General features: G+C 48.2%; 1 protein-coding gene across 2 annotated transcripts in view; it reads left to right on the top strand.

Annotated features, from left to right (window-relative positions):
* Nucleotides 1–25,882, top strand: part of Nuggc (nuclear GTPase, germinal center associated) — a 40,553-nt gene extending 14,671 nt beyond the window's left edge. For both annotated transcript variants that reach the window (XM_013024279.1, XM_013024280.1), the window contains exons 6-19: nucleotides 324–554; nucleotides 1,554–1,763; nucleotides 6,082–6,257; nucleotides 7,387–7,405; nucleotides 7,546–7,635; nucleotides 10,227–10,332; nucleotides 11,759–11,892; nucleotides 15,470–15,634; nucleotides 18,075–18,232; nucleotides 19,817–19,955; nucleotides 20,495–20,603; nucleotides 21,342–21,478; nucleotides 23,584–23,674; nucleotides 24,882–25,882. In XM_013024279.1, coding sequence (XP_012879733.1) covers nucleotides 324–554; nucleotides 1,554–1,763; nucleotides 6,082–6,257; nucleotides 7,387–7,405; nucleotides 7,546–7,635; nucleotides 10,227–10,332; nucleotides 11,759–11,892; nucleotides 15,470–15,634; nucleotides 18,075–18,232; nucleotides 19,817–19,955; nucleotides 20,495–20,603; nucleotides 21,342–21,478; nucleotides 23,584–23,674; nucleotides 24,882–25,039 — 1,923 coding nt within the window. In that variant the 3' untranslated portion in view covers nucleotides 25,040–25,882. The remainder of the gene's footprint in view (nucleotides 1–323; nucleotides 555–1,553; nucleotides 1,764–6,081; nucleotides 6,258–7,386; nucleotides 7,406–7,545; nucleotides 7,636–10,226; nucleotides 10,333–11,758; nucleotides 11,893–15,469; nucleotides 15,635–18,074; nucleotides 18,233–19,816; nucleotides 19,956–20,494; nucleotides 20,604–21,341; nucleotides 21,479–23,583; nucleotides 23,675–24,881) is intronic.
* The last annotated feature ends 200 nt before the right edge of the window (nucleotides 25,883–26,082 follow it).

The following is a 26,082-nucleotide window of genomic DNA, read 5'->3' as shown; positions in this document are numbered from 1 at the left end:
CCTTCCTTCCTTCCTTCGTCCCTCCCACCTTCCCTTCTTTCCCTCTCTCTTCCTTCCCTTCTTCCCTCCCTTCAATCTTCCCCTCTTTTTCTCTTCCTTCTCTCTCATTCTTCTTTTCTTCCTTTGATTTTTTCCCCTTCTCACTGTCTCTCAGAGATCACTGTATTTCTTCTAAATGCAGCTCATGCCTTTGACAAATGGGAGGGAAATACTACCGAATGAGAATGTTCAGGAGAGTGAGAGGAGAATGGGTCCGGGTCCTGTGGCCTGATGTTTTCTCCATCTGTGTCCCGTGGGATGTGGCCCTTGCTTTGCTTTGGCAGGAGTGGAAGGAGGAACTGAAGAACTTGACTCAATTGCTGCACATGACCGAGGGCGCTGATGGAGAGGAGGCGGAGTCCTGGGACAGGGAGGAGGCGGTGGAGGAAGCCATCTGGAAGCTGCAGGTGGTCTATGGAGCTGGGGCGGAAGGCCGGGAGTATGAGGACTTGCTGAGGGTGAGGCCCCAGGTGAAGATTCCCCCCTCGAGAGTCATCCTCCTCCAGGCGGAAGAGGTAGCTTCAGGTTTCTCTCTGATTTCCGGTTATGGGTCTTAAGTATATGGTTGCATGAATTTAGAAGACTTACCCAAGGTTTAATATTTTTGTTAAAAATAATTGATACCCAAATCAAAATTACCTATGACCCAAATCACCCCCCCTTCATTATTTATGGCCATGAAGTGGGCTTTCAGGTGTCTGAATGGAGGGGCGTCTTTTATTGTAGACAGAAAGGGCTTTTGCAGGTAGCTGAGGATTCATTAAGGTGGCATTTTACATGAAAATGATAACATTGAGAACATGTGAATGCTAATCAACTGGACTTTCTTCGTTTGCTCTTATCTGAGGACACCCTGGACCATGGCTCTCCTGCATTTCACTGGGAATGCCATTAGCCCCAACTTCTTCTGTTGAGATGAAGTCATGTGGACTTTCCAGCCCAGGCTGGCCTCAAACCACGATTCTCCCAGTCTCAGCCTCCTAAGTAGTATTAACATGTGTGCATCCCAGATATGTTTAAGCAGGAACAGGAGGCCAAAAGCTCTTTCCTGACATGCTTGCTGTGGTCAAAATGTCCTGGAAAAGCCTATATATCAAGATAATGTTTTGTTGATGGAAGATTCGTTTTTAAAGATCAGTTGTCAACTGGAGAAATAGGGTTACTATTACATGATTGATGTTCTGTAGATGGTTGCTTTCTGGCAGTTAACAGGTTTGTCTTCGCCGTGAGGGAGGGATCCATTCTCCTCACAGTTTAGAAATTTGCATAGTAACTACCATTATTTTACAATTTTTCTAAGATAATTCATTATCCAGATAGGCTATAACTTCCCCCAAAGTCAGCTTCCAGCCGACTTGGGTTTCTTCATCTGAAAGTGAAGGAGATTCGTCTTCCAGATCCTTCTTGGCTCTCAAGGGCTAGGCTCTTGTAGAGAAGATTCTGGTACCCGCCAATGTACTTCTCACCATTGCTCAGCATACCTTCCATGAACCAGCTCTGTCCCTCCTCCTCAGGCAGGAGAGCTGTCAATCAAGCTGGACCCCTACATTCGGACTCAGAGGAGAGACCAGCGTGGACAATCAGCTGAGACACAGATCTGGCCCCTGATCAAGCACGTGGAAGTGACTCTTCCCAGATCTGCCCTGATTCCAGAAGGGGTGGTGCTGGTGGACATTCCCGGCACAGGCGACTTCAACTGCAAACGGGACGAGATGTGGAAAAAGGTGATGCTTTTCCGAGGGCTTCGGTCCCTCTTCCCACCACGACGCCATCCTTTCTAGGAAGCAACAGTGTTCTGCTCTCAAGGGATTTTATGGGTCCACGGAAACTTCTGTTTCTGACTAGAGCAGAACAAGGGCAGGATGTGGGTGGCCACAGGAATCTGGCAAGGAGGAATCACAGGGTGGACCTGTGGCTGACACAGAGCACGTGATATCTGAGCAGGACCACTGCGGGGAGACCTCGGGAGGAGCTGCGGAAGCAAGGGAGAGCGGTGGAGGCAGCCGGGAAGGCAGGGGCGCAAAGCAGAGCAGCCAGTCACCAAAGAGCTAAGCGGCTGCGGCTATGCCACGAGGAACAGAGACCCCCCCCCCAGACCAACACAAATCAAGAGGGGTTAGCGAACACGAACTGGAGGGTCTCCTCCGAGACCTAGGCCAGACCTTAGGACATGGATGGCACCAGCTGTGCGCTCTCTCTCTCTCTCTCTCTCTCTCATGGTCTGTCTCCCTGTCTGTCTCTGTTTCTTTCTCTGTCTCTCTGTCTCTCTCTCCCTCTTCTTCTGCCCTGTCTCCCAAGACTTGTTTCCCTTTGTGTATCTGGATACAAAGTGCTGTTTATGAAGATCCTTTGCTCTGTCAGCTGTTTGGATACATATTGTCACACATTGCCACCTTGGTAGGTCTGTGGTTCAAGGACAGCTTGGACAATAAGCTATTAAGACCACTCATCTCATCATCAAGCTGAACATATACAAGATTCTAGGCATTCACACACAGTGAGGTCTAGGAGACCCTTAAGGAGGAACAGAAAGGTGCAGTGGTTACATGCTTCTGAATACTATTTGAAATGAACTCCATAAAAACCAGGCTGATCAGTTCCCCCTGTAATCCCTGCTGTGAGAGAGAGGTAGGTAGAAGGATTGCAATCTGAGGCCAACCCTAGGCAAAAAGTGAGACCCTACCTAGAAAAAACAATGTAACTAAAGCAAATAGGACTGGAGGTATAGCTCAGGTGGTATGACACTTACCTAGCAAGCGCAAGGGTCAAATCTATTGGAGAAAAGAAAGAAAGAAATAGGAAGGAAGGAAGGAAGGAAGGAAGGGAGGGAGGGAGGGAGGAAGGGACCACCTCACCTCTGTCTCTAGATGATCTTGTACTTCATGAGCTTACTATTGTCTGCTGTAGTTTTTATGTCTTTAGATCACATTGCTAGGAGGAAAATCTTCTAGATTACTGTCCAACTCCTGGTCAGTGCTATCTTTAATGCAGGCAGCCATGATGGAAGGTGGCGGGCTGGGTGGAGGTCTACCCCTCCAGCCAGAGTTCAGCGACCTCTCAGAGGGGGGCTGAGGGCGTGGCCAGTTCAGCTGACCGGCTCCCAGCTCCCACCAGCCATCAGCCACCCACCCCCTCTCCTGGCAGAGGGCGGCAGGGATGAGGGATGCTCTTCCTGGGTGTGGGGTGTGGATGGAGGAGGGAGAAGGAGGAAGACAAGCCTGGAAATGTTGGCACCAGGCTGCTATAGACAATCCCACCATCATGGAATTTAACTTCCTGGGGAAACCTAAAGGGCTAGCGGGACTAGGGTCTGTGGCATAGAAAGGAAAGGCATGGCGAATTGAAGGAGCTGTGGAACAAGGGTAGGGATCAGAGCATGAGAGCCTGGGATGGGGGGCCGTCAGGCAACAGGAGCTCTGAGCGCCCCTCCCATCCCTCCCCTGCAAAGCACTCAGTTCTTTCCAGTGTAGGTTTTCACTGGGTGAATAAGTGTGTGTGTGCACGGGGGAGCTTTGTGACTGCGCTGCAATAATGATCTAGACTTGGTGTAAGTGCTTATAGTCATCTAACCTGTGCCCTGATTTTACAGAAACCATGAAAGCTCAGAGAGGGAAAGTGATTTACCCAAGACCACACAGCTAGTGAATGGCAGAATTTTCAATAGAGAGCAGGCTTTCCAGCTTCCTAGCTCCACCTACCACCTCTCCTACCCCCCCCCCACCCGTCCTGCCCCCTTTCCACTTTCTGTAAGACGAGGGGTCCAAGTATCCTTCCGGCTCAGGCCATGGGAGCCTTCAGGTGTCAGCCCTGGGAGTAGAACCGTCAGCCAAGGAAGTGACAGCTGGAGAGAGTCCAGGCACTTCGTCTGCATGGAGTGCGGTTGCAGCCAGTCCAGATACACTGGGCAGCTTATCAAAGCAGGCCCATCTGGCTGGAGACTCTCTCCGAGGAGGTCTCTGGAGTGAAGGATGGTTCCAGCATGCTCTGCTTGGCCCCGGCTCCCCCACATTCCTGCGGTTTCCGGATGGCCTCTCACAAGAAGTTACTTGAGGCTGGGCCTTCCCAGGGACAGCCGCTCAGCGACGTCTCTGTGGCTGCCAGCCTTGTCTTTCCCTAAATGACTAGAAATCCAGCCATCCTTGCCTGGCTGCCTAGAGGGTGTGTGACTTTAGGCACCGGACCCCTCTGGGACCCTCTGTCCTTCTGGGAGGGAGGGGGGGGCTACCCCACTTAGAGGTCGAGTCAGTCTTGCTGTACAGATTTCCTGCTTTTTTTTTTTTTTGCATCTTCCTCAGGTCTTACTGTACCAAATCCTGGCAGTCAGGAGCTTCGTGTGGACCTGAAATTTCACGCAGTCTTTATGACTGCCGTCATTTCCCCTGTTAATACACACTTATGAAGCACCTGTAGTTTACCAGGACCGAGGGGAACACCTGGGAAAGAGGCTCCTTGGAGGGATTCCTTTGATCTTCCACATCTTTGGGGACATTTGCTGTTTGTTATGGCTGGTGAAGACCCCTCCCGCCCCACTTTCCTCTAAGTTGACTGTAATTTGAGAAGTGGAAGGACAGCCCTTGTTTTTGTTTTCTTGTCTAAATGTAATCCTTCACAAGTAATGGGTCAGGGCCTGTAGACCTGGCTCTAAGTAGCTCTTTTTCCTCCCAGGACCTGTTTTCTTCTCATATTTCAAGGGACTGGCCTAACTGGTTAAATGACATTTTAAGCGATGATCTCTGGAGTCAAAAGGTTCAGGGAGGCGCTGAGCCCGTGGTGAAGCTCAACGCTCCATTCCCGATTTGAACAGAGCAACTTTGGTTTTAAAAATCCAGCTCGTACAGTGGAATTCTTCCCAATGCATTTAGTCTGGGCTAGGTATGGACCAAAGGGAAGGAGGCTGGGACTGCAGAAAAAGGGGTTGTCCTGGACCAGACAGCTGATGTTAGGAAACCTCTCCACTGCGAACTTGGCTCCTCACCAGCTGTGCAGTCTTAGAAAAAGCAAGTTTGAAACCCACTACCTAGCTGAACCTTGTGACATTGGGGGATGGTTCGTCTTTACCCACAAGAGCCTCCAGGTTTTAACAGTTAAAAACGTCTCCAGATATTGCTGGATATGTTTGTGCACAAACATCTCCACTAGTTACAACCACGGGTATAAAGTAAAATAACAACGTAATTAACAAGCCACAAACTAGTAACCCCGAAGTATTATTGTGAGAGACCACAAATGAACTTGATCTCTGACCAGACCAACATTTCATTATATGGAGAGAAGACAAGCAAAACAATTCAGTAAAAAAAAAAAAAAATCACAGGGCAGTGCATGATAGTGTGCAGTACAAAAGCTACATAATTAATAAAGCAGTGTTTACACTACCCATAATTTCTTGTTTATGAATCTTTGCAACTTAAGCCATCGTGTGTCTGGCTCCTTCATAGGTGGCGATGTGGTAACAGGCATGGACACACATCAGAAGGACGAGACAAGGTGGCAGCTTCGCAGTAGATGCATGACCCAAATGAGTTCTGCAAAGCCACTTTTCCTAGGGAACAGTCAAGGTCAACCAAGAGAGGAATCTGAGCTCAGAGGACTGATTTCTTGATTGATCTTAATCAGTTCCCCTGCAGGTAGCTTGGAAGCTCTGGTATGGGCCAAATCTATGCCTGAGCTGTGTGGATTCCAGGATGCAAGGTGGTGACATTCCCTTCTCTTGGGGAACAGAGAGCTGCCTGCAGGAAGCCCTGTCTGAAAGGTGCTACCCGAGCAGTCTGGGTGAATAGGATGCCAGGGAGAGGTAGTCAGTGCGTGCATGCCTCCACGGTGAAGGCCTAAGCAGAGGGTGTGGCAAATGCAAAGGCCCTGAGAGCCAAAAGAGCAAGGCAGTCTGGAAACCAGCTCCACCGGTGCACAGAATAGGATGGGAGCTCGGAAGAGGTGTGGCTCTGAGCGAGGGCAGCAAGAGAAAGTGGTCCACAGAGAGCCGCAGCCTCCCCAGCTGAAATGCCGTCCACATTCTCATACACATTCTGGGCATTTCTGCAGACCATCGACAGGTGCTCAGCCATCTGGGTGATCAGCGACATAGAGAGAGTGTCTGGAGCAAGAGCCCACGAAGAGCTTCTGAATGAGAGTGTCAGAGCCTGCCAGCGCGGCCTCTGCCGGCACGTTGCCCTGGTGGTCACCAAGACCGACAAACTCCACCTGCCGGAATATCTAAGGTAGAGAGACGGGCCCATGGGCGGTGGCTCCCAGCGCAACTCTGACTGCAATAATGAGAGAAGCTGGCTTTGGGAAGTGACCACTGGGAATGAAAGAGACCTGTGCGTGACCGCTGAGGTGGCTTGGGCGGGTCTGGGTTCCACCTGGGTACCAAGCCAATGTCCTCCATGCAGCTGCTGCTCATCAGCCACACACTCCTCCTGGGCTGTGAGTGCGTGTGAAAGAAGGTCCTTCCAGAAAGACCCCAAGTCCCGTTCCAGCTTTGACTACTGACCTTTGAAAAGGTCCTCAAAGCTTGAGAACTTTGGCCCCAAAGTAAACGCATTCTCTTAGAGTCAACCTAACATTTAAGAAGGTGAGCACAAAAGAGCTCAGGTGGCGTTAATAGATGTGGATTTCTGGCTATCTCTGGCCCTCAGCGAGTAGGAAGACTGTAAGGTATCTTCCATATTCAGACAGCTGTGAGAGTGGAGGGAGCAGTGTGTGCACTGGGCTGTGCAGGGCATCTGGAGTGTGTGGTCACAGGGTGCCAAGGCAAGTCACCGACGCTCTTACATGAGCTCCTTTGCCTGTCCCTTTCACCCTCTCCCCCAAGGTCGCTAAGACTCAAGTCTGACTGCTGTCTTGAAGAATTCACTGGCCCCCATGAGCTAGGTCAGACGTTTCAGCTTCATCCTGCAGTTTCTCTGCACGCCATCTACCACCACAGAATAAATATCTCAAGCTCACCCTTTCCAATGCCACATCAGCGAAACATAATTAAGTCTGAGTTAGTAAATATTTACCGAGTATTGTGGCAGGGGCTGTGGTCTCTGAGCCATGGGGTAAAAGAGGGTTAAAGATGATATATTCCAGGGATAATAAGCAAAGTGTTGTGAGGTCCTAGGCTAAGGGGGCTGCCTTCTGATGGGGAGCGGGGAGGGGGTCACAGGAAATTTCCAGAGTGTAAACTGCCTTACTGTTGAGAGCTAAAGACACTTTTCTCTGATTGGAAACGAGGTGGTCAGAAGAGGGAGTGGAGAGCTTATATAATGGCCTGAGACATGGCTGACCGTGCTGCTTTAGGGAACGTTCCAGAACACAAAGTTAAAATTCAATCATTGTGATCTTTTTCTAATTTCATTTCAGGGAAAGAAAGGTGGGAAATGTAAGTATGGACCAGTTACTTTCATGATCAGTGCTACCTTTTTATGTGTAATGAAGATGGCCAAAGTAATTAATATGCCTCACCACTTATCCTTACTGATTATCCTTCTTTTCATGCTTTTATTTCCTTTCCCAATCTAGCACACTATTCTAAGTCAGCAGGAGGCTATTTTGGAAAGAAATGAAACAATAAAACTGAAAAGGAATAGACTTCTCAAGGAAAAACTGAAAGTGAGTTTACCGATCTTCTGTGTATTTTTCTGTTTTGTAACCATCAGAACTTGAGCAGCAAACACAAGGGTTTGTCTTGTGTAGTAGAAAGAGCAAAAGCTTTGGAGTGGGCAGTTAGAATCTAATTCAGCCCCACTGTCTTTTTTTTTTTTTGGTGTGGTAGTAGAAGTTGAACCCAGGGCTTCGCACATGTTAGGCAGACTCTGCACCCTGAGCTATAACCAGAGGTCTATTGCTTATTCCCTCTGGGACCTTAGGCAAGTTACATTATTCCTCTGGGCCTCCATGTTCTCATTTGTATCACAGGAGCTCACAGGATCTGACTCTGATTGTTGGAAGGATTGAATGAGGATCTGAGAAAGATGTCTCAGCCAATCAGGGAAAACCACACAGGGTGTGGTCTTTCATGTGAGAATTGTGATGTGATGTGCTGTGCAAACATGGCAAAGATTCCTGAAACCTCTCTTATTAGGGGCAGATGGTACTGTGGAGAGGTGAAGGAGAACCTTCAGCCTCTTATCAACCTTAAAGAACAAATAGCCTTTAGTAAGATAAAGAAAGAAGTAGGAGGTGGGGGGGGGGCACTTGGGGCAGAAATGCAAACATGATTGACAAGAAATCCCAAGCTGAGTTTTTCGAGCTTAAGTAATCACTCAGTACGAATCTTACTGTTTCCTTAAATTATCTTTATTACTTGGTCACTAACATAACACAAACATGAAGCTTCTTATTCTACTAGTCTTGTACAGGCTATAAAACTGAAACCAATCTTAAGTTGCAATGAAACAAAATGGCATATGTGAGTGAATATAATTTGATAGATGAAGTGGTTTTGCCAAAACTAAACCTTCAGGGTTAGGGTTTGCTGGTAGAAAAAGGCATTTGGCCTCTAACCAGTTCCACACTGGGTGACTTCCTGGATTTTGACTCCGGGTAACATTGAAGTTGTGAACGTCTGTTGCGGACGTGGGACTGAAAATGTCAAAGTGTTTGTTAACAGCTAGGGATGATGAGGCCTGGCTCTTTAGCCAACGTTTTCCATGAAGCCATCAAATGCCAATGCTCTGGAGGCGATAACTAAGTAAAGCTGTTCCTAATCTCTTGAATTGGTCTTGTTGGCATGAAAGAAATATGCATTTTATGAGGCCCTAATCATATTATTTCTGGAACTGGAAACATAAGATACTTTCAATGCACAATTCACAACTACATTTATTGCTAATAAACATGGCGAATTGGTTTGTGTGAGCTAGGGGCCGGGTGGCAGCAGCATCTGCTTGCAGGGCTGCTGCTGATCTTACCGCTGCGGTGAAAGTTCTGAGGTCCAGTGGCTGAGTGATGCCTAAAGTCTGCAACCACTTGAGAGGAAACTTAATTTTCATCATAGAAACTGAGACTGAAGTTTATCATAAGACATTTGTATAGCTGTATGTTGATTTTTTTAAGTATATAAATAAAAATGGAGGAAAAAGAGGCTGCAGAGATAGGAAGGATACAGAAGAGGGTAAGGTGAGGTCAGGGGCTGCCGTGAGGATTTAAGAGGAGGGAGAGTGCTCAACACTTTCAGTGCTGCAGACAAGTGCCGTAAGAAGGACCAAAACTACTCATGGAGAATAAGACCAACAGTCTTCCCAAGGGTTGCTCAGTGCGAGGAATCTGTTTGATAATGCACAGTGTATATCGTGCCAGCTCCTCCTTTACGAAGCTGAGCTGCTAAGATGGATCTTGTGGGCTTTTCTGCCCAGGCAGGTCTGGAACCATACTCCTCCCAATCTCAGTCTCCTAGGGAGCTTAGAACGATAGGCTTTGGGTTGAAGAGGGACCTCAGGTATACACCTAGGCTGGCCTTGAACCTCCATCCTCTTCCTCTCAGACTCCCAAGTAGGTAAGATTGTAGCATGAGCTACTGGTGCCAGGCTACATTGTGAAATGGGATGACCCAGTTTCTAACCCAGGCCACATTTTGACTACCTGGAATTAGAACATTTGGGGCGGGGTTTTTTTTTGTGTGGCACAATTCAACCCATAACATGGGGGCTTCTGGAATCTGGTACATGTCTCCATTCTGACCTTACGTACGTGTGTACGTGTTTACAACTTGCCTTGCCTTGCTCTTTATATCTTGTGTTAGAAAGAGATGGGAAACCCTTCCCCATCTTCCACTTCCCTCAAACTTCCAGGCCTATTCCTGTAGAAGGTGGCTTTCGCTGCGAGTGAGAAGCTGAAAGGGTGGAGCACTAGGCTTGCTCCTCGGGCGACTTGCAGTGCGCCTGCTGTCTCACCAAACGCCCCCCCTGGCCGGGCTCCACACGCCACCCTGCCTTTCAACTTCGTCCTCCCACATTTCTTCTAAAATTGCTATTTTTTTTTTTACTCCCAGAAGTCAGTTTGTAGGCAGCGATTTTCTCACTGCTTCTTCTGACCTTGTTAAGAGTGGACAGATGGCAACAGGACCCTGTTGTGTTTCTTGCTGAGTTCTTGCGGAACTGGCAGTGAATGAGCTGATCTTGCCCAGTTCTTTCTTGAGACCTGTGCAGTGTTTCCTCGGCCACCCTTGACCTGGGCTGCCTTGTGTGCCTCTCTCACTGCAGAGAAAACTGCCAGCTTATCTGAAGGTTCTGGAAGCCTCCGACTTGGTGTACACTGTCAGCGCCCAAGAGTACTGGCAACAGGCCCTCCTCACCGAGGAACAAACTGGTAATAGACATTTATTTCCATCGCTGACATTCTCTTGGCACTCCCAACATCCTGCTTTTGAACATTTTGTGCCACAGAAGTTTCCTTCCCAATTCCACCCCCACCCCCACCCCCCATCCCAACTTGCCACGGTATCTGTGACTATTAGCAAATCTATGATCTATTCTATTTTCTTTCACCCTGCATTGTGTGGCCTGGCTCCACAGTTCCTCTCTCCTTCTGATCTTCCCAACAGTTAGAAGAGGTCAAGGGGCCGGTGGTTATTTCCTTGGAATGCATTATGGTCTTCCTCACCTACCCAACAATAGGCACCACACGTGGTTTCCGAGTGTGTATCATGTGCCTTTGCAGTGAGGCCGAGAAGGTAGAAGGCCTCGTTCTTTTCCTAAACAGACTTGACATCTACATGAAGAGCTAATTTGAATCCATGTGCAAAAAATTAACAGGACAGCCAGACACATTGCTGGCTGTGAACACAGGCGAAGGTCAGAGAATCTTGAGTCCTTGTAGGCAAGCCTGCTAGCTCACAGCTGGATATGAGCGCCGGTGCTGGGGCTGGAGCTCAGGCTTTGTACTCGGCTCTTTCACTCAAGGAGGGAGCTCTACCAATTGAGCCATACCTCTACTTTCAGCTTTTTTTCTGGTTAATTGGAGATAAATGTTGCTAGGATTTGTCTGTCTGGGCTTTGATCCTCAGTGCTCAGATCTCATCCTCTGAAGTAGCTACGATTGCAGGTGTGAGCCAATGGTGCCTGGGTTGAGCTGGACTTTGATCTGAGCCCAACAGGGCTCACTTTGTATTCTACCCGTTTGTCTAGAGCTATACACGTGTGTGAGTGGAGACATAGAGAGTGGGCACTGATTGAACAGGGCATAGAAGATAGAATCAGCAGGAATATGTATGGAACTCAGCAGAAAAATTCTATTTAATTTGAATAACAGTAAAACCATGATCTCCCTTAACACACACTATCTGTCAAAGGGTTAGGATGAAGGCAAGTTCTGATCTAGAACACACACACACACACACACACACACACACACACAGGGTACTTGATCCTCTTGAAAGCCAAGATGGGCTGTCCTGATGCTCAGGATACATGGCATAGAAACATCTAGAAGGACCAAAGAGCTTAGACTCTAGAAACAACCACCTTTGCTTCCTCTCTGCAGTGAGAACAGCAACCCAAAGGAAAGTGCCCATTATTTTAGCCAGCTTGTAGTTTTCTATGTATTTTGCTGCTAACTAAAATTAATATTCAGCTTTGCTGGCCTACCATCCATTGTGGTTGGTCATAGATGTGGTCCTTCAGCTTGCGCAGCTGTCGCTTATCCAGACCACCAACCTCATCTTTCAACTCTTAGGAATTCTATTGGTTACCAACTTCCAGCTTTTTAAAGTGTTTGCACTGCCTGTGAATTCCAGAGATCCCTAAGTTAAGAGAGTTTATCAGGAAAAGACTCCTGGACGAGAAGAAGAGGATGGTGACCAAGTATATCACAGAAGCCTTTGGCCTGTTGCTCCTCATGGAGGGCTTCAACTCTGCAGACAACCTTTTGGTAAGGAAGATCCCTGGGTGTCCATTCTTTCCCTCTGCCTGGAAAGATGTTCCCTGTCCCCTGTTGGAATATTAACTTACAGTGTTTTCTCTTTACCAGTCAAAGGAAGATACAATTCTAAGAGCACTTAAGGAGACAAACACAATAATCAAAGAGTTAAAATTATGATACTTGAATAAAAGGGAAAGGAATAATATTTTACTTGGACAGATGGGCTGAAAGAAAAATGAAAAAATGTTCAGTGGGAAAAGCAAAAAAGAAGAAAAAATAGTGGATCTTTTCATCTCTCCTGAGACTTGGGATGTGTTTCAAGATGGCAGGGTGATTTGGTTTACTTCTAGTGGAATACAGGTGATCACTGGTCGTTTGGTAGAATTGTGTGCACACAATTCCCCCAAATGGTCATCTGTCCGTGGATTTCCTTCATGCTCTGTTACTCTCAGAATCTCCAACTCAAAGAAGTAGTATGATAAAAGAGTGTGACAGGAAGGAAATTGGAGGGAACTTCAGCAAAGCTTAAAAGTTTATTTTCACTGTCTAGAATTCAGGCCTTTTGGATATCTAATTCACAATCATGTTTTTCTTGGTAATAGATGGATATATCTCTTTGATGGATGTCTTTTTAAATTCGAATGTAAGCAGAATAAGCTACTGACTTAGAGGCTTGAGGAGAGTTGAAAAATGTCAGCTCCTCTAGTCATTCACTGACCGGTTTGTTCCTTTGAACTGAATATACAGCAGCAGTGAAACCATGTAGAAAACCAGAACCTGGCCCCACCATGTGCCGCAAGCTACCCAGGAAACCAACCCCTTACCTACAATAAATACCCAGCCCAGGAAGCCAGGCTCTGTCTCTAAAGGACTTAGAGATGGTCAGACTGTCTGTCTCCAGCAACAATCCAGGAAAACTAGAAAGGACTTCCTTAATGGTCAGTCCTAAGTAACCAGGACTTCCTAGCTTCTGTGATGTAAAGGCCATGCATGTACCCCTAGGCACTCCGTGGGACCAGCTGCATTTAGTTAGCTTGTTTCCCACTCCCCCCATACCCATAGACTCCATCTGGGGTATACCTGAAGTCTATTCTCTTTTACCCTCTAAAACTTTCTCACTGTCAAATTTGAGGGACGGTGTGTGACAGTGGCCTGGTATAGAAAATGCCCCTGCTTTAGCAGGCTCTGAGTGCCTAGTCTTTGTTTTGCTCACTTAGTTGATCCTTGTTTACTCCCACACTTGTTTTTACCCATCAGATTTGGAGTCATCTGACTTCTTGTTATGCCCAAACAGGGAAGCGTTGAGGAGGTTCACTGTGGGCTGGTTTTAGAATGGGCTAAATGGGGCTGGGTGAGACTGGGGAGTGATAAGGAGAGGCCGAGACTGCAGACGTGATTTCTATGTGAACATTCGCTGTGCCAGCTGGAAAGTCTCTGCAGTTTGGCGCTATGCCTGCATCTGAAAAATCCCATATGGTGGTGGCACACAGCACCACACCACGGCCTTCTCCCTCATACTTTGCTTTGTTTTGGTCTGGTGGTGTGAGACAAGAACAAAACAAAACTGGAATCTGAGATGTTCACATTTGACTTGTGTCCTCCGAAAGAGTGGGGAAAAGGATTCGACCTTCCAACTTCCCAAAAAAGTTCTTCAGGGTGATATTTGCCTTTCTGCCCAACACAAGATTGCTTTTGGAAGTAGTGATGGAAAATGAATCAGATGTGATGCTGTGTGTGGTTGGTTTCTCTTACAAGCACAAGGACAAGGCATTTTGCAATCAAACCCAGAAGCCTGTCCTGCACGCTCTTCTTCCCAACCCAGAGGGCAGCCCCCGGGGTCTCAGTCCCGTGCTTGCCCGCGGCCTCATCGAAGACACAGGGCAGGGGTGGCCTAGGGCACCTCCCTAGGAGCAATCCGAAGGAGTTTCCTTGGCTTTCCTCAAAATTCCTTGGCTTCTGATAGTGGTTTTAGTTCTTTGATGGAAAGTTGGAAGGAAATTCTTATGTGCCTTTGAATTCTGGAAAAAAAAAATATCAGACCTAAGAATGTAATGTGATTGATCATTTTTTCAAGATTCTAATCAAAACCTTAAAGTTCGGGTAGTTCATGATTTTAAACACGCAGTCATGATTTTTAAGCATTGATAGGAAGTTGATATGATATTTCAATGTCCCAATGAATCCTGCATTTAAGCAGACTCCGTGACAGCTTTCCTCTGTCTTTAATAAGCTGCTCTTAGCAATAAGGCTACCCTTGGCTTTGTCACATGACATCACGAGCATCCACACGAGTCTCAGTGGTGTAAACCTCTCACACACAGGTCATTGTCCTTACTATATTGTTTTTGGTGACTTGAATGCAGCCTCACCCTTCAGCCTGTCTACCAACCCCTTTTTGTATTGGTCACTTGTTTATTTTATTATGCCAGGCCTGGGCACTATCCTTGAGCTTTCTTGCTCGAGGCTAGTGCTCTATCACTTGAGACACAGCTCCATGTTCTGCTTTCTGGTGGTTAATTGGAGATAAAAATCTTATGGATTTTCTTGCCCTTGCTAGCTTTGAACCTCAACCCTCAGATCTCAGTCTCAAGAGTAGCTACGAGTAGAGTTGTGAACTACCAGAGTCTGGCTTGTGTTGATTATTTTTGAGACAAAGTTTTGCTTTAATCCTGTCTGTTTGGACTGTGATCCTTCTATTTGTGTTTCGCTTTGTCTCTGAGGTGAGAGGCATGCATCACTGCACCCAGCCATTGTTCTTTCCCCATAATTAGGATGACAGGTGTGTGCTACCACCTCTAGCTATTGGTTGAGATGACATCTCATGACTTTTCATGCCTTGGCTGGCCTAGAATAGTGATCCTCCAAACTTTACTTCCCTAATAGCTAGAAACACAGGCTAGAGCCAAGTCTGGCTCAAGCTCAGCATATATGAGAAAATTGTCCATATGTGTGTGTACATATATAATTATACTTATGCGTGTATAATATATGCATATGTATATATGCAATTATATATATATATATATATATATATTGCTGACCAGAACATGGCTATGTAGTACACAACTCTTTTTCTGCCTAATTCAATCGTATTCTTTTGTGAAGAGAAATAACATGGCTTTATTTCTATGGCCCCATGGCTTGCTATTCTAAATGTGGTCAAGAGCCTAGAAGATCAGCCTGCCTGAGGGCTGCCTAGAAATGTAGACCAGGCCCTTAGATTTTAAGGTCACTCCGTGATGTGAATGTACATTAAAGCTTTTGAAACTCTTTCCTCAGAACACTGCTTTGTGCAAAGTGAAAGGTCATCAAGTGTCAAATCGGATGTTGTTGGGAAAATCTACTTTAACGGGTTTGTTTACTAGATTAGTACATCCCCAAAAGCTCTGTGGGGCTTACACTAAAGGAAGTTTCCAGAAACACCAATTGTCCTGTTCGCAAAGTCTAAGGAAAGCTTTCTGGGGAACTGCCTGGAAACTGCAAACTACAGCCTGGGCTGGTGACAAGCGTAATGGAAAAGCGAAGTTTGAGGAGAGGGTGCCTTGGCAGGGGACTGCCCTCATGTTCCTTCCGGCCCTGTCCCTAGAATGAGCACTTGCACATGAGTGGCCTGCGGCGGTTTGTGGAGGACAAGACGGAGATGCTGGAGAAGGCCATTGAGCAGTGTTTTGCCCACATCGAGCAACCCCTGTGGGAAGGGGTCCAGGCGGCCAGGACTTCCTACCGACGCATCCTGGGGGCCTGCCTGGTGGTGAGTGACCCCCTCCCTCCAGGGAAATCCTGTGCTATTCAGTGAGACCTGTCTGAGAGCCGGGCTCTTTTTCACTATTCCATTGTTTGCGATGGAGATAAAAAGCTAGAAGACAGTAGGAGAAAGTACAAATTACACAGATGGAGAATTACCTGTGCATTGTAAGGATCGAGGCTCATGGTTCAGCAGAGATATACCTAGAACCTTGGGATGAAGATACTCAGTTTGAAGGCCACCAAGCATTCACCATGGAGCCCTGGGCAAGGAATGGAACCCATTTAAAGGCCTTTCGTCTTTTTCTTCTATAGAAGGGGAAAACCAAAGCTTTGCCCTACTTATCTTGTGGTGTTGAAGTCATTGTCCATTTGACGTTACTGGAAGAACACATCTTGAAACCTCTCATTACCTTATTTCTTAAGTAGTTGTATGAGGCTTCTGAGAGGTGAAAATGTAAGGGCAAGGCAGAATTACCTAAGACTCAGGGGGAGGAAAAGGAGCCACTGCATTAGTTTGCTCAGGCTGCCATGATGAAACACCACAGATGAACTGCTGACGGTCGAAACTGATTTATCTTCTCACGGAGTACTTTGGAGTACTTGATGTTCAGGGTCAAGATGTTGGCAGGGTTGGTTTCTCTTAAAGTCTTTCTCCTTGACGTGCATCTGGAGGTCTCACTGTAACTTCCTGTGTGTGGTCTTTTCGTGTGTGTGTGTGTGTGTGTGTGTGTGTCTATGTCTTGTACTTGTAGGCTTTCTCTGGAAATTCCATCACATTGGGTGTTAGTACTTCAATATATAAACTTTGGAGGAACAAACTCCAGTTACGTAGGGTGATGGATGATATTGACCATGCAGTAAGGATGATATGAACATCTTTGTCGCTGGGAGCAGAGTGCTGATACTCTGAATTGCTTTTAGTGCAATGAAAAGCATATTAATTTTCTATAAGTGTTTCGTGGTTGTGGATGGTAATAACTTTTGAGCATATGGACTCTTCTGGGTTTTACTTTCTATGTGTTTTGTTTCAGTGTCTAAATAAGCAGGCCAATATGCTACAATTGACACGAAAGGGAAGTAGGAGATGCTGCCAGTATAGGACAGAATAAATGTAAATAAAAGCTAAAAGAGAGCCAAGTGATGGCGGCTTAGTTCTAGAATCCTTGATCTGAGAAGCAGGGTTTGGTGCCAGCCAGGACACTTTGGAGGCAGCCAGGGCAGACACATCCTGGAGACTCCTATCTCTGTACAACCAGCAAAAAAAACAAAACAACAACAACAACAACAAAACAACTGCAAGTGGAGGTGTGGCTCAAGTGGTAGAGCATCAGCTGGGAGCAAAAAAGCTGAGTACCAGTACACACACACACACACAGACACACACACACACACACACACACACACACACACACACACACGAGTTAAAAGAGTGAATCTGGGCCAGTGTGATGTGGATACAGAATGAGAGCTAGGGGTGTCTTGCAGATAGCTGGGGAGGTTGGCCTAGCACCCTCACATCCTCCTTAGCTCCTTCCCTAAGTAGCTAGGATTACAAGTGTGACCCACTGTGCCTGCCTAGCGAACACATTTTTAATTCTCCTTAACTAACAATCACTGTCTTGGCTTTATTTATTTATTAGCCTGTCATGAGGCTTGAACTCAGGGCCTGGGCATTATCTCTGAGCTTCTTTTGCTCAAGGCTAGTGTTCTACCACTTGAGCCACAGCGCCACCTCAGGCTTTTTTCTGTTTATGTGGTGAACCCAGGGCTTATGTATGCTAGGCCAGTACTCTTCCACTCAGCCACATTCCCAGACCTTGGCTAAATTTTATTAATGACTCTTGCTTTCTATTTCCCTCTGACTTATGAATTTATTCCCCCGAGGAGAAAATTTCCGTAGGAAAAAAAATTTCTCTGGGAATAGGTATGCAAAGCAAATCGTGTTCCATTAAATACTTAACAATAAGTACACAAAAGTTGCACTCACCTCAGGGAATCTAAGACATATAGTTCATGTCAGGTCACAGCATGTTTTCATCCATCCATCCCATAATTACACATTTAACAAGTAGCTGTCCAGCACTGCATAAGTCTCTGCCTGATATGGAATATACAAGGACAGGTGAGATTCTGAGCCAGATCTCTGCACGCTGATGGCCCCATAGGAGCGCTTGACAAGTGAGTAGACTGATAAATCATATGAAAATCATTGAATCAAGGTGAGCCCACAGCATTCTGGGAGCCCAGGCCAGAGCTCCCAGCCGACCTGGAGGCAGGCATGTGGTCTTCCCCATCTGGTTTAATAATAAATTTACATACTATGTTGTCTCTACTCCTTCCTGTGATTCTCAGTAGTGGCCTTTGGCCAAAGCCAATGCAAATCTGATCCTGTTACTTTCTACAGAATGCTGCTAACTCTGAGAATCTATTGTTTAATTGTCTAGAGGAGTAAAGGGAACCAAGGCTTTCACCAGACTCTGAAAGCTGTGTGCCTGAAAAATGGCGTCTATGCCTCCAGGACTCTGGCCAGAATTGACCTGAATGAAGCCATCACTCGGCCCATCTATGACCACATCGACCCTGTGTTTGGAGACATTTTTAGGTAAAGGATCTTTTTGCTGTGTGCACAAATGTCTGCAGAATGCCGAGCCAAAGTCTCAGCTGTAAGAATTTATTCTTTGGCCCTGCAAGTGTAAAGAATAGCTGGTTCCTTGAGGAAGAAAGCTTAGCCTTTGGCAAAACACAAAAGTCTTCTAGGTTTGCTTTACTTACAAAAATTTCCAATGGTGACCTGGAGTCCAGTCTCAGATGTTACTTTCAGACTAATATTATGATTCCCAGTATTTTTTAAATATCTCCTGCATACAGCAGAGGATACGTTTTCTTAGGGTTTTGAGCCCAGGACACAGTATTTTAATTGGAGCACATGGGATTTAAGCAAACACATGGTTTTCTGAACTTTTCCTGAATGCAACAAAAAGAAAAAAGTTTCTGACAGCTGCATGCTCATGAACATGACATTGAGCTGGGGGCAGAGGCCCTGCCTTCCTATCTTCCCCGATCCATTTCTGTTGTCCACACTCAGAAGGAGCTTCTCCTGTTCCCTAGTGACGTAGCTTGTCCCCTCTTCCTCCTCTGCCTCCCCGGGCATTTCAGCTGGTTGATCTACTGACCAGCCACTGCTCTAGCCATTTCTCCTCAGCACCCTCTCTGCTCCACTCCTCTCTCCCAAAATCTCTGGTATTCTTGACCTCCCCTCCCTCGGAAGCTGTGGGATACACCCCAGATCCTCTACATGGCTTTCCACACCTTCTACCACCTCCCAACTCCCTGTACCCTATGTGTGCCAGCCTGATGGGGAGCAGAGAGCAACCCTCTCGGGCATTGTGTTGAACACCTGCACACACTAATTATGTCATTGCGTGATTCCAGCAGTCTTACCCGTGAATGAGCTGAAATTCAGAATAGTCTGACTTCCCTGGTGACAACCAACCATGAGTAAAGAGTTAGACAGGTTCAAGCCAGACACCAATGGCTCACACCTGCAATCTTTGCTAGTCAGGAGGCTGATATCTGAAGATTGAGGTCTGAAGCCAGCTTGGGCAAGAAAATCCCCAGCACTTTTATATCCAGTTAGTTAGCAAAGGGCTGGAAGTGGAGGTGTGGTTCAATTAATAGAGTGCAAGAGCAAAAGGCCCTAAATTCAAGCCCGACTGCCTGCAAAACACTCCATAACCTGCTGCTTCTTGTTCCTGGGCATTTTGAAATCTCAGCCATTGTCTTGTCCATGAGGATTAATACTTCTTTTCACTCTCTTACATCTGAGCTGTGTGTTAGGTTGGAGTTCAAGTTCCACCCTTTCCAGCAGGGAATACTTTGGCAGTACAGAAGTAAAGAGTTTAGAGGTGACAGCAGCGTTCAGAGCTGGAACCTGCCCTTACTATATGAGCTGGGACCCATTAACCCCTCCTCAGAGCCTCAGTTTTCTCATCTATAAAATGGGCATCAGTCACCACTGATTGTATAGGAGCTTGTGTCAGACCTCTTACACAGCATGGTGCCTGGCCCATGAGAGGAATGTGACAGCTGTCCGGTCTTGCCACTGTTCTCTCTAAAGGAAATGAAGGACGTCAGCCAGTTCAAGCTTGATTTCCTTGTCTCAACTATCCACGCTGTTTCTCCATAGGGCAGGCAAGCCCACCAGCTCCGCCCTGATGCCTCTCATAGACGCGTTTAAACACTCCCTGCAGGAGAAAATGACAGAAATCAGGATAAGAAATGGCTGGAAATATGATAGCTACAAGAAAAGTTTCCTGATCCAGGAGGTATGTTCCTTATAAAGCAGAGCAGATGGGCAGGACTTGAGGCTCCATCTCTTTCCACTTGTACCTCTAAAGCGTTCAGGGACTGGACGTACCAGTTGGAGACCCTGAGAAACGTGGACCATAAACAGATGAGGGCTATTTATTTAGTTAGTTATTTGTATACCTCACCAGTTGGTTGTGCGGACAGACAGGACTTGTCTGTGGCTCTCTCTTCTGCAGCCAGCTCCAGTCTTATGGCAATGCTGAGAGACAGCTGGCCCTTCCCTCAACTTCCTGTCCAAAGAGAGCTTGTTCCAGAACCCTGCCTGGGCCTGGATTCAACCCAGCACATACCTACAGACCATAGTTTGTAGGAGCCAGGCTCCATGGAAGCATTCAGGGGTATGAGGATTCTGAGGGCCAGACGCTGGCCCGTGAGGTGCTGACAGCGAGTCGCAGCCATGACATAGAGTGGGCCATCACAGGAAGCGGAGGGGAGTGGCCAGATGCAGACATGCCCGACCTGTCCCACATGGTCTTGTGTTGGTGTGGCTTCTCAGATCAATGCCATCCTGGGAGGCCTGGAGGGCTACATCCTCAGAAGGAAGAGGAGAATCTACGAGTCTGTCACCAGCTCTGTCCAGAGTGACCTGAAGCCCTGTTACGAAGGTGGGCTGGGGGGGGGTGAGGGGGGGAAAGAAGGGCTTCCTTTTGCTCAACCTCTGGGGTCTTGTAGCTCTTTAGCATCCTAGCATCCTTCCTGCATCTTAAGTCCTTGTAGCTCTCTCTGTGTACACGTTGGAACTGGGTAACTGCAGGGTGTGAGGAAGAGGGATTGAGCCATCCCTGCCTCTGCACATTTCCAGCTCACATTCTTTACATTCTTTTTTTTTTGCTAGTCCTGAGGCTTGAACTCTGGGCCTGGGCACTGTCCCTGAGCTCCTTTTGCTCAAGGCGAGTGCTCTACCACTTGAGCCACAGCACCACTTCCAGCTTTTTTGAGTGGTTTATTGGAGATAAGAGTCTCATAGAGTTTCCTGCCCAGGCTGGCTTTGAACCACGATACTCAGATCTCAGCCTCCTGAGGAGCTAGGATTAGAGGTGGGAGCCACCAGCACCTGGCAACTGCTCACATTCTTAAGAGACTGACATTCAGGACTCTTGATTTTGGGGGGGAAGGAGGAGGATTGTAGTCTACTTAATTTTCTCATTAGGTTTTCTGAATGATAGTTATCTGAATATTGAGTGTTATTTTATGCAAATAGCTATATGCATGGTTGTAGATGTGTTGATACATGTGTGTGTGTGTCTAGTTTTCTTCATCTGCTTGCTCGCTCACTTCCCTTTCTGATGCCACAGGCTTCTCAGCAAGTCCTTGTAGTGTGACCCTGGCTGTCATTTTTGCAGAGGCAGCTCAGATCACTGGCAGAAAAGCGTGCGAGAGGATGAAGGACGTCATTCGAAGAGGGGTGGAGCAACAGGTGGCCGAGGGCATGTTTGAGAGGGCTCAAGAGCGGATGCAGCACCAGTTCCAGCTGCTGAAGGTATTCATTCTCTGCGCAGCCTCAGCGTGAGCCCCGTCCCTGGAGTCCTCCGTGGGGTCTGGGGGAGGGCTGCAGTAGGCATGTGAGCACGGGAGGAGTTAGATGACTTCTCCCACATGGGCCCAGCCTGGGCCAGAGAGGAGGCCCCTGCTGCTCAGCTTCCTCTCTTCCCGTCCTCCAGTGTTGGTGTCAGCACTCCTCTGGGTCTGGGGCTACAGGATTGTAGTCTGCTCAGCTCTTTCCTCTGTCCTTCCTCTTTAGTAAGACACTTGAGGACAACAACTGTAATAGATAGGCAGCTGCATTAGCTCAAGTCTGGGAGGTGGGCACTGTTACTGTTCTCCTCTGCATTCTGTACAGTGAGGGAGAGGCAGGATGCCGCACACTCGCTGAGAGGAGGAGCTAGGGCTGGGGGTGAGGTAACCTGGCTACAGCATCTCAGTAGTTGGACAGCTTTGGGTTGAGTCCAGCTCTCTCACCATATGGTTCTCAAGAGTCCTCTTAGACATCGAGGTATCTGTTAAGAACATGTGGACCTCTTGTTGTAGACCTAGGTCTCTTGGCTTGCCACCTCCTCCCATCAAGTGATAGAAAGCCTCCTCTTAGTCCAATCCACTCCATACCCCTCCCTGACCTCGTGAGACTTCAGATTCTTCTGTCTAGTTCAGCCTTGGCTGAGAGCTGGCCAGTGACTGCACCGGCCTCCCTAGACACCTCGGCCTGCCTCTGTCCAGCCCCCTCTCCTCTCAGCTCCACAGCCCAGGCAGCCAGCCTCCCTTGGGTAGGTGAGAGCCGCTTGTCTACCAGCAGCAGTTCAGTTTCAGGCAGGCAAAGTCACCACCTGCACACGGGTACTTGCAAGAAACAGCCCAGATCCTCCAGGCTGACCTCCACCAAGTATGGAGAAATCAGATCTCCAGGTGCTCAGAAACCAGTTCCCCGAGATAGTGATTCCTACGCTGGCTGTGTACCAATGTACCCTAAATCCCAGCAACGTAAGAAGTAAAAAATGGGCAAGATCCTAGGGCGTTTTCGTTCCCTGGAGGGTGTCCAAGACAAGAAGACCACTCTAGTTTAAGTGTTTGAAATATTTTAGTTCTAAATGGACAGAATTTCTTTTTACACATATCTGATGTTTGAGATTTTACTGCCTTACCTTTTTACCATGTTCTTTTAACTGAAGAACGAAAACAATGATCTGTTGAATGTCCTGCCTGGTCTTCGGTACATGATTCTGTGTGTGGTCAGCTGAGCGGTTTGGCTCTGTAGTAAGGGATCTTACACACAGGAATCCTGAGGCCATGAGCATGTACGTGACTCGCTCAAGGCTACACCTTTTAGTCTGGCATTAAAGAAGTATCAGATTTGGAGTCAGGAGATCTGGGTTCAAAACTGAGCCCACCAGGCTAAAGAAAGGAGTTGGGTATTTTCCAAAAGGAAACAGAAACAAGCAAAAGGAAGAAAAATGGTTGTGGTCAAGAAAAGAGTTGAGGCTCTCTCTCTGTTCTATTCTAGCTCACTCTGTTCGTTTCTAGCTCTCTCTGTTCTTTTCTTGCTCTCTCTGCTCTTTTCTATCTCTTTTCTCTCTTTTGCCAGCCACATGGAGTGCCAACCTTGCCTGGTCCCAGCAGGTCTACTGAATAAACCTACCCCTTACCTGAAAAAAAAAAAGAAAAGAAAAGAGTTGAGAGCAACAAGAAACCATTGTTCAGGCCATCGGGAAGAAGAATCAGATCTGTCCATCAAAGCGTGCTGCACAGAGGAGGTGTCAATGCACAACTGTCCAAGGATGGACAGCAGGAAAGGACAGGGGTAGTACCAGCCCTGGCCTTTGTCCATCTTGTGGTTGGCATCCTTGCCCCACCTCCTCTTTAGCTGTTGATTCCCAGATCAGCAGCAGCGGACACTTTCCTGGAGTCTTGATAGGCTGGAAAGGGGAGATGCTGCCCGCTGACCCCTAGGCTATGAGTGCACCCCAAACTCCTTTACCCTTGACCTGGCTTGGACTCCGGCAAGGCCATGCTGTATCCTCTTGGCTCGAGGGCTGAGTGAGGTTCTTCTACAAGATTCACGGTGTTAGCGGACAGCCTGTGCTTGTCTTGTAGCGTGGAATCACGGAGAAGATGAAGGGCAGTGTTGCCACCATGCTGACCCTGGCTTCGTCCCAGGGCGACAGTCTCTGCAAGGAGCTGGCTGGTAAGTCGTAAAGCCTGCGCATGAAGGGACATCATGCCCACGCCCCTCCTGTCACCACGCTGCTCCCGACGGAAGTTCAGAAAATCAAAACGGGAGGAACTGGGGCTGGGAAGGTGGCTCAGTGATAGAGTGCTTGCCTTGCATGCATGAGGCCCTGGGTTCGATTCCACAACACCACATAAGCAGAAAAAGCCAGAAGTGGCGCTGTGGCTCAAGTGGTAGAGTGCTAGCCTTGAGCTGAAGAGCTGAGGGACAGCGCCCAGGCCCAGAGTTCAGGCCCCACTACCTCCCCCACTACCCCCTCCACACACAGGGGGAAGAACTTCTGGGGTGTCGGTGGAGACGATGATGCTAATCACCACTGGCGCCAGCTTTGCCACGCACCTGAGCGAGGTCACGGGGTGTGCGTTGTGCTCCGACTTTGTGGGCACTGCCGCGTGGAATGTCACACTCGCTCTCAGAGATGGGCGCTGCAGACAGACTCTGACGAGGAAAGAAACTCAGGTTCCATCTCAGCAGGTGGCGATGGCCAGGCCACAATTCTGCCCTTCTGTCTCGCATATCCCTTCAGTTTGGCTTATGTCTCTTCGAGAAAAACTCCATGTTCTGGGGACAGCGGGAAAAGGCCCCTCAGTACGCACCAGGACCTGGGAGAGGCAGCACCAGCTTGCCCTGAGTCCAGCAACCACTTCCCTTTCCTGCCAGGACCCGCACCAGGCTGCCTGGGTTCGCGTAGGGGTGTAGAGTAGGGGTAGGCACGGAAGAAGCTCCCACCGGGAATGTGGCACTTCTGTGGAGACCCAGGGGACCCGCCCAGGCCCCATCCACACCCGAGGTGATGGTTCAGAGAACACAGCTGGTCAGGCTGGAGACTGTGGAAGCATCTGCCAGCCAAGTCCTCGGGGTCCTCTGGAGGCTGGGGATGCAGGGGTGCCACGGGGTGCCTCAGGGGCCTCATCAGGCTCCTTGGGGGCCCCAGTGGGTCTCTCAGGGATTTCGTTCCGTGAGTAGCTGTGGTTCTTCCCAGGCTACAGGTAAGGGGGGGATTGTGTGGACAGATTCAGGTGATGCGTCAGCCAGCGCATTGTGCTCCTCTGTCCAATCATCACTCTGGGACAAGTGGCCGGGTTGCTGGGGGGGAGTGTTTCCAGGGGCCAGCGCTGAGGGGTACGCTAACCCCTCGTGGCTTGCCTTCTTCTCTTCATAGACGTCAGGAGTGAATACAAGGAGATGGAAAGGCTCCACCGCGGTCTGCGGGAGGCTGCTGAGAACGCACAGCTGCGCAAGGCCATGCAGGACTTCCTTCTGGGAACGCCCCCCCACAAAGCGGGGCCCCCAACAGGACTCTCACTCCCGGGGGTTTAGCCTCAAGGGAATGAAGAATAAACCTGGAGCCGCTCACCAGAATTACTCCCGTTGTTTGAAATCAAATGAAGAATATCTCTCAAGCCGTGTGCTGGAGGCTCCCTCCCACCATCCTAGCTACTCAGGAGGCTGAGATCCTGAGGATCTCAAGATGAAGTCCGTGGGACGCCATCTTGAGAAGAACCAGAGAAACACCAGGCTGGAGGCCTGGCTCCAGCGGTAGAGTGCCATCCTTGAGCAAAAACAGCCAAAGGAGCACACAAGGCCCTGAGTTCTGCATAGTCTGGCATTGAACCTCCATCTGCACACGTCAGCCTCCTGAGGAGCATGGATTACAAGCTTCCGTCAGTGGCGCCCTGCCACTGTGTTAGTTTCTATCTGGGAAGGCAGGGGAATGAGTATTTTTGAGTGTACATCATCCTAGCAGTAAGAATGAGAGCGTTTCCTGTGCTCTATGACAGGAAGGACCCCATCGTTCATACAGTCTGTCATTACCTGACAGTGTCCCCCGCAAATGAGGTGTTACCATGTTCAAAAGCAGCAGCCTCCGCATTCCCCTGCCCGCGAGGCGCTTCAGACGGCGTGCGCTTCCCAGCCCGGGACTAGCAGGCGCCTGACCTCCGGCCTGCGCTTTCTCTCCCACTTCCTCCCACCCCAGCCGAATTACCCCAAACACAATGAATGCGTCTGTTTCTTTTCTTCCGCTGAAATCCCATGTCATAACCCAGACTTGCCTGCCATGCTCTCAAGTGCACAGCTTAATCTGAGAAAATTGAAAATGACCCGTGAAATCTGGGTTGGACGCTGATGATCCCCCCTGATAAAGCCTTGGTGTGTTTAACATCCTCTGTGTGTAATTCCGCTGAAAGGGACTGGCGAGTTCTTGGTTTTGGAAAAGAGGCAAGTTACAAGACACCATCTTCCTCCTGGGCATGCTGTGGAGGAAATGACAGAACTGGGCTCAAGTTGGAAGTTAAGAAAGCTGTGTGGCGTCAGTAGGGAGAGAGCTGAAGATTGCTGTCTGGGAGACAATGTCTGGACTC

Source organism: Dipodomys ordii, unplaced genomic scaffold (assembly GCF_000151885.1).
Source record: "Dipodomys ordii isolate 6190 unplaced genomic scaffold, Dord_2.0 Scaffold74, whole genome shotgun sequence".
In the NCBI taxonomy this organism is placed as follows: Eukaryota; Metazoa; Chordata; class Mammalia; order Rodentia; family Heteromyidae; genus Dipodomys; species Dipodomys ordii.
This window is presented reverse-complemented; position numbering and strand designations above follow the sequence as displayed.